Source organism: Pseudomyrmex gracilis, unplaced genomic scaffold (genome assembly GCF_002006095.1).
Source record: "Pseudomyrmex gracilis isolate BER0280 unplaced genomic scaffold, ASM200609v1 scaffold_294, whole genome shotgun sequence".
Lineage (NCBI taxonomy): Eukaryota > Metazoa > Arthropoda > Insecta > Hymenoptera > Formicidae > Pseudomyrmex > Pseudomyrmex gracilis.
In genome coordinates this window covers 104351-112539 of record NW_018020878.1, presented here as the reverse complement: position 1 = coordinate 112539, position 8189 = coordinate 104351, and the positions used below count along the sequence as shown (strand labels likewise).

The 8189-nt window shown below is 39.2% G+C and overlaps 1 protein-coding gene across 39 annotated transcripts in view; it reads right to left on the bottom strand.

Moving 5' to 3' along the window:
* Positions 1-6: 6 nt before the first annotated feature.
* The window catches only part of LOC109859852 (calcium-activated potassium channel slowpoke), a 90335-nt gene continuing 82152 nt past the window's right edge, over positions 7-8189 (bottom strand). For 31 of the 39 annotated variants that reach the window (XM_020438478.1, XM_020438467.1, XM_020438483.1 and 28 more), the window contains 9 exons: positions 6634-6693; positions 3375-3771; positions 3077-3260; positions 2865-2960; positions 2605-2741; positions 2324-2436; positions 2072-2233; positions 1379-1472; positions 7-1267 (listed from right to left, as the gene is read on the bottom strand). In XM_020438478.1, the coding sequence (XP_020294067.1) occupies positions 1187-1267; positions 1379-1472; positions 2072-2233; positions 2324-2436; positions 2605-2741; positions 2865-2960; positions 3077-3260; positions 3375-3771; positions 6634-6693 (1324 nt within the window). In that variant the 3' untranslated portion in view covers positions 7-1186. The remainder of the gene's footprint in view (positions 1268-1378; positions 1473-2071; positions 2234-2323; positions 2437-2604; positions 2742-2864; positions 2961-3076; positions 3261-3374; positions 3772-6633; positions 6694-8189) is intronic. The other 8 variants (XM_020438508.1, XM_020438507.1, XM_020438505.1 and 5 more) reach the window with 3 other exon arrangements.

Sequence of the window (8189 nt, the reverse complement as noted above, 5' to 3'; positions counted from 1 at the left end):
TTTTTTTTTTTTTATACTTAGTTGTGTGGAAAAGGGTACTTTATCTCGTAAGTTACCTATATATGTATATGTGTATATACATATATATATATAGAACCTGTAGAAAGTGCTTGATTGAGATTTTTCTTTTTTTCGTTTCATTAGTCATAAAACAAGACACACGAGGTAAGTGTTGCGCGTAAGTAGTCCGACACTACATTTCTCATCCCGGTTGTCGATTCGCGGCGAGGATGGCGACACTTGTGAAAGATGACTCGTCGATGTGTCGCGACGAGAGAGAATCTCTCGGGAACCACCTCTCAGGGTGTCTCTCTTCTTTCTTTTCCATTACCGCCACCACGACTTCCGGTCGTCTCGTCGTTTTCCTCATCGTTCTCGTTCGAACAATGGGATTGCAATCTTACGGGTCACGTATTGTACGTTAAACATCGACACGTGCCGAAAACAACATTACTAACGACGGCGAGTCATTCTTCCGTCCCGTAACGCGCAGGATACTGCAATTCCACAGCGCCCGATTTGAGGCTAAGCCACGTGCTAAACTTTAAGCTATGTTTTCCTCCCTCCGTTTTCTTCCTTCCGTGAAGGGCCGGCGAGAGGTGTTTTTTTGTTTTTTTTTTTGTTTTTGTTTTTTTGTAATAACACAGTGATACGCTTTGCGAAGTGTCTGATTCAGTCCTTTACATCAGCGTCTTTGGGGCGAAGACGATTGTTTTTAGTTCAAAAATTAAGAAAAGAGAGAGAGAATCGTGTAGCTACCCTCGGACCGCACAGCATCATGCCACTTTCCGTTGTCCCTTTCGCGTCCTCTTCGTTCCTCTTCTCCGATCTTCTTACTTTGATGCGGATAATCGTTTGCTTTAGGCTTCCGAGTCTTCGTTCTTGCGATTGCGCATCAACCGCGAGACATACGACTCGATGTGAAAAACGAAATTCTCGAGGAGCGATCGAATTAGCGAACAAGCAGATCATCTCGATTGATCGGAGAAACGAACGTGGCTGCGATCCGTTTTGCAAAATGTCTCGCGCGATAACTCATCGATGATGCGCAATGTCACACGGCGATGGTTGCGTCTTCTCTCTCGAAGACGGGACAGTCGCAGGGACGACGGGCGGCACGATGGCATCTAACGCGTGATTAGATGTAGGAATATGGTCCGTCGGTGAGGGCGCTACACAGCAACAATCAGGAGGAGTCGTCCTTGCCACGGGCGCCTCTGCTCGGCCTATACTCAAGACCCGGATCGAACTGCATCAGCACGAAAACCTGTCGGTTCGAAAAAGACGGCAAATGTGATATTACGTTTCGAACAATTTGTTGTGAGGGAAAATAGATTTGAGAAAAATATAAACGACATAATCGTCACACACGCGATACCTGATCTGTGGGTAACAGTGTGAAGTCATCGGGTGGATTCGTGATCACATATCGCTTGGAAGATGCGTCGCACGACGAGCTAGTGTCTCGAAACCTAAAAAAGATCCGGACAAATGTCAGCAAAAAGAATGGGACACGCGCGTACCAAGAGAGAATACAAGCTCAACTATAAATACATCAAGAGTAATTAAACTAGCTAAAGTTTGATTTAAAGTTTAAGCTAAACTAAAGTAAACTAAGCTAAACTAAACGTATGTGGACGTATGAACAACTGAACGCTAAATAAACAACAAGATGACACAGAAAGACAGAGAAAGAGAAAGAGATAGATAGATAGATAGATAGATAGATAGAAAGGTAGAGTAGTAAAAAATGATAGGTATTTTTTGGATGAAAGGCAACTTACAATTGTCGCTTCGATACTTTCTGTTAGTCTTTTTTTTTTTTGTTTCATGATGCAAAAACGCAAAGTGCAAAAGGTGTGCAGCAGAAAATCATAATATATCAATAGTAAGTACGTGAATATATAACAGTAAGAGATAATAAACTCTGCGGTACAATAATGGCAGCAGTTGGATAGAAAAAGTCGCTGTTTTCAAGTATTGTATATGTATATATATATATACAAATGTAGAAATGTGCGCAAGGGTAAATCCAATAAATACCATCGAGAAAGGAAAAAAAGTCCGGTACCTGTACCTGTACAGACCAATGCACAGCATTCCGAACGACTTTAATGCTGCGACAAAGAGGTCACCGTACTTGCCTCCCTCGCCATACTGAGCCAATGGCCCGTCGTACAACGCGATCTGACCAACGCGACATCGATCTCTATTGGCCAGACTGTCTGCGGTGCTGCAAAATCAAACGTCATCTTGTATTGTCAAAAATTCTGAAAAAACATCGGCATCAATAATGTTTGCGTGTATTTTTGAGATATCCAACCTGTAACCTCCTCTTAAACCTGCCCCTTCAGCCAGGATCAGTTCTAACTCGGGTGTAGCTCCACCGGTGATCAATGACCGAATCAGAGTCAGCGCGTTTTGGTTGAAGTATGTCTGCAAAAGTACAGGCATAAAAAAAAAAACATACTATAGTTTCTCTTCTAGCAAATATTATTTTTACAATTCTCGCAGCGTCTTGGGAAACGAGAATATTGGCTCTGCGTTATTGATCCGCACCTGTACACAGAAACAAAAATAAAACGAAAATTCTTAATTACTGACCGTCGACATGAGGGAATCCAATACGCTGACTGCGAAGGCAGTGCCGCAAGCGAACGGTTGTGTGAGGTAGAGCTCCGTGTCCGGGTCATCGTCGTCGTCCTGGTCAAGGAACTGCACGTTGCTGTCGTTTACAAGCTCTGAAACGATAACACAGCCACGAGCAGAAATAAATTCAACTATCTCCAATATGAATATTTTGATTTGAAAGATTAATTTGTTTGCAATAAATAAATGTGTCCTGTAGGACATTTCTTCGTTACCTGTAATCATTGGCACATTCGCTCCATAAACGGATCCCCGCCGCTGCAAGACGATCGGGCTGCCAACTGCGGTTAAATTACCTTGCTCATTATCTGCTGTAATTTGCACTTTCGATTTAATATAATTTAATAAATTCGATTTAACGGACAAACACGCACACGACTTCACACAAACGTAATGACACAAACTTTAAGCGTAAGCCTGAATATACCTTGGTTAAGCACGCCGATTGTATCGTCGAAAGTCATAGCCTTGATATTGAGGGACGCGAGGATGGCCTCCTTGTCGGCGAGGGTGGGGTCATCATTGCTAGGCACTTTTGCCGACAGGATGCAACACATGTCGCACAGATTCACATTAACGGCACGCAAATCGGCTCTACTTAGCGGCGAACCCTGCGGAAACGTTATTCTTATGCTTACATATCCGCGCTATTTTATACAATAAATATAAAAACAAAAATTAAAAAAAAAAAGTTTCACGCTGCGTTTTTCAGCAGCTCTCCTCACATTTAGAACCGATATCTTCGGCAGATTCTGCAGCATCTTCCACTCGCGGCGTATGTAGTCCACCGACCCAACTATCACTACGTGTTTAAGCTCGTGGTAATGAAAATTGGAAGCTCGTAATGGCATGACAAGGTTTCTCAGTCCGATGAGGGGCGAATCGGGATCGGCGAACAGACAAACGACGACGTGTCCGTTCAGGACTGTCATCGCCGCCTGATTACGATCCAATATACAGTCTTCGAGGTTGCGCGAGGGGCTCCAGTGGAACATCCCCGTCGAGTCATATTTCATCTCTGTCTTCTCGAAGTCGAAATCCTTTGCCTGATCGTCAGCGATCCCGACCTGAAGACCGCTGTTGTTGTTGACGTTTGTGCCAGCCGAGGCTCTGCTCGTTGGCCTGAAAACATTCGCGTCTTTGCCGTCACCGGTGCTCGAGAGAGGAGGACACTTCACACGCGGAGCACAATCGCTTTTATACAAACGCGAATTTACGTGACAAACATCATTGTCAGCGATTATTACAGAAGAACAGCAACAGTAAATTTTGTACGATAGAGAAAATATTAAAATCCTACGTCTTGTTTTCATGACATAAAATGTAATACGTATTCTTTTTGTACATGTACAAGAAATATCGAAAAATATATTTCAAAAAAAGAATTACATCCGAAATTTTTCTCTCCAAGCTTGTTGTTAAAATTTCAAAGCCGTGTTTGGTTTTTTTTTTTTGCATGCATTTCACATAGTACTCTTTATCATCTAGCACTACTAGTATTGCTACTTTGTAGCTTATAATAGGACGTTTCAAGTGACCGAAAGAAGATAGTCGGAAATGTCAAGCTACCGTACGCATGCAGACATAAATGTTTGTGTGACGAAGATTTTAAACGGGACTTTCCGTGTCTCGGTAAAATTGACAAATTGTATACTTTTCCCCGCACCGGATCGCATCGGAGAGACCACCGGAAAAACGTCGATCGACGCGCAATATTTTCTTTGCGTTTTTCTCTCAAACGTGGAAAATATTTCTCATATTTCAAACCAGGCCGCTGTCAAACGCATTACCGCATGCGACATCCATGTATTTTACGAGTGCCGTTAAAGCCACATGTTTTCCGAGATTAAGTATCCTCGTAAAACCGGACTTGCATCGTTTTTGCGACCGCGACGTGTGTAGATGCAAAGTCGCGCGCGAGACGTAAAAGCAACACGTTTTTGATGAAAAATGTAACGTCGCAGAAGATATTCCGCGCGAGATACTTATGTCCAGCTGTCACTAATAACTTACATGACAAAAAACTAGAAAAAGAGAAAAGGTCGGGTTTTTAAAGAGGAATACGTAATATTTTTTAACGCGTATGTTCTTTCTCGCGAGAGGAAGAAATACGCGCGTTCCTGTGTATTGCCGAAAATGTTCGAATGTGTCCTAGCAAGCAAGCTTACGTGATAATGACGTGATTATGAAGTGATTTTGATGACTACGACGTTAAGTAACATAAATGGTATGTTATTTTGACGTCATTTACAATACTAAAAATTGACATCGCCGATATAACGTCATTTAGATGTCGCGGTGACGTCATATATCAATTTATATATTGAATTTCAATATGACATCAATAAAACGATTAAATGAAGTTCTAACAATAACCTTGAGTTAAATTCAACCGTTAATTATAATAATATGTTTATTAATAACATTTGTTTTTTTGAATAATATTATATCTTTAAATACATTATTTATAGATAAGTATAGCCATTTATTTATAGATAAGTAGCCACGTATACTTTGGTAAACTGATTACCTTTTATATATTAAATTTATTAAAAATAACATAATATATAATAAATATATATTCAATGATAACTAAAATTTATTGTAGTTAAATTTTATAAGAAGAACAATTATTATTAAATATTTCTTATTATTAAAGGTAAATATACATAAAAACGGAGCACGCTCGGAGGTCATTGTCCTTGACATATGTTGTCAAGGACACCTTCCTGAACAAAAATCTGCAACTTTTAGCCGTCGCTTGTTGTTTGTTAAAAAATTATAAACAAAAGAAATATCATAAATGAATTCTTATTTTCCGACACCGTGTACATTTTGTTTGTGTTGTAACCGTGTAGGCAGGGGGGGCTGCGCCCCCCGCAGGAGGAGGGGCTTCGCTTCGAATTCTTCACTTGACACTTAATTGAATTCTTCATTTTTTTGTGAGGGGGGAACAGGAGGGAAGGGCAAAGCCCCTCTCCCTGTGAGAGGGCACAGCCCCCCTGCCTACACGCTTACAACACAAACAAAACACGGTGTCGGAAAATAACGGTTTATTGACGCAATTTCTTTTCTTGTTTCTAATTTTTTAACAAACAACGAGCGACGGCTAAAACCTTCAGATTGTTGTTTAGGGATGTGTCCTTGACAACATATGTCAAGAACAATGACCTCCGAGGGTGCTCCGTTTTTATGCATATTTACCTTATTAAATAATAAATGAAATGTGTAGAATAGTTTGAGAATGAGTAAAGAAAAATAATTACAAACATGAAATCTTCGGTCATAAGAGCCAAAAATAATTACATTATAGTAAGGAACAAGTGGTTTAGCGAACTTAGTGCAGGGGCTGCGAATATGGAGGTCTCGAGTTCTTCAAATCCCCACCATCATCACCTTAGAATTTTTTCTAGGCCCGGTATCTTTCATCGAGTTAATCAGTTGATTTGACAAACTGAATCAGATCTCCAAAAATTAATTCAAGTGAATTTTCGAATTAATTTTGTTTCTATAAAGCGTTTTTTTTTTATATATCACCGTAATATTACTGCGATGCATTTCGGCGGTCATTTTATTACTGTAATGCAGTAATATTACGTGCTATGTGGGATGTTGATACTATTGTTCTTTAAGTGTTGTATTTTGTTTTTCTTTTAAATTTACAATAACGTCTTTACCATGTTATATTGGTGAGACTTTTTTGATTATATTCACGTCTACTTGACTTAATATAATGACGTCGATAAGATGTGACATAATCACGTGATATGTACGTCAAAATCACGTCATTGTTATGTCATAATTGACGTTTTGCAGACCAAAAACTGACGTCATTATCACGTGAGCTTGCTACCTGGGGTGTCGCTCGACATGCAGACGAGCATGTTTCATTGTTAAACAGCAGAATGGGAGAAAAAAACACATGGAGCGGTATATAATCACGTCACAAATAACAAGGTAGCGTTAACAACAACAGAAGCGTACATGAGCTTTTTGACTTCGTAGGCGAGATGGTAGCCAGCGTATGCGGACTCCTCTTGCGATCTGGAATCAGAAGGTTTACGGCGTAACGTTGGATCTGTTCTCAAATGAGAGACTCTTTCTGATTTTGATCACCGACGAAAGATAATAATGATGACAGTGATGAGTGATTTTCCCGACAAATTTCGTATTACGATCTTCCGTTAAATCGTGAAAGAAAATATCGTGGCACGCAAGATACGTCGCAGCTCTCTCTACTTTGCGTGTTGTTTCACGTAAAGAAATTTTTTTTACACCCGCGAGTGACAAATGTGTTTTAACAGTAAAGTATCAGAGACGTTCTATCTTGAAGCGATAGTAAAAATTCGCTCGAAATGACAATGAAAACTAATCTAGCGGACATGTAGCAGGATTGTCGGAAATGTCAACCACCTGTAACAGGTTGTACAGACAGATATTTCTCGATGAACCTGTTGCAGGTGACCGATAACATATTACTGTCGTGTTTTCGCGTGAACAATTTCTCGTCTGATTTATGCCAATTGTTTGTCACAATAACACCAAACGCGTTCTTTGACAACAATTTATCGAAATATTATGCAAATTACAAAAATATGAACGTTATAATTTTGTCAATGTCGTAATCGATCAATGGATGAGTGATTCTGGATCGCATCGAAGATCTCTACCGAGAATCGGTGCGTTAAATCATTTTGCGGGTTATAAATGTATGTTTAACAGTTTTTGTTTAGAAACATGCTTGACAGAGAAGTACATACGAAATGCGAAAATCGTTGATACATTAATGTGCAGATGGCGTAGTGCACTCGATCAAAATATATAGATCTCGTCATCTCTTATTAATGGATTAATATTAATTGAGCTAAAATTAAAAAAAAGTACACGCATTTACAAAATGAACAAATAAACGGTAATTTACAAAAAAAAACTGTTTCCGTGTAAAGTTATGTAGTATTAGGTTATTCAAAATATGTTGCTAATTCGTCAATTAGAGTAGTGTGTGCAACATATTACAAGGAAATGTGTATAAAGAAATTCTCACACAGGCTCAGAAAAAAATTTTCTGTTTTCATTATATATTATCCATATATGAGTCTTCGTCTAATTTAAATCGCATTGTATAATTTGAATAACCCCTGAACGCGCGTACAATGTGACAGACTCTGCGTAGTAATACTAATCGTGCAGCTATGAAGAAGTAAGCTTGTAATCAAAGTGAAGAACAATAAGTACAGGATACTCTTTACGACAGGACAGAGAAAGATTAGAGCGTAGTTCAGGAAGAGATTTACGTTTCAAGCAGGGACTTATACCGGTATGCAAAATACCGGTATTTTACCGATATTTTTGGGTAATGGTATGAAAACCCTTATGCAAACCGAAATGCAGATATACCGGTATACGATAATATCGGTATATTTACCCATATTTACCTATATTTACCGATAATTTTTTCGTGATTTTTTAAAAGTAATATCTTAAAACTATAAGTGTTGTCATTATGTTGATAACACTTTTTAAGCGATTGATATTATATT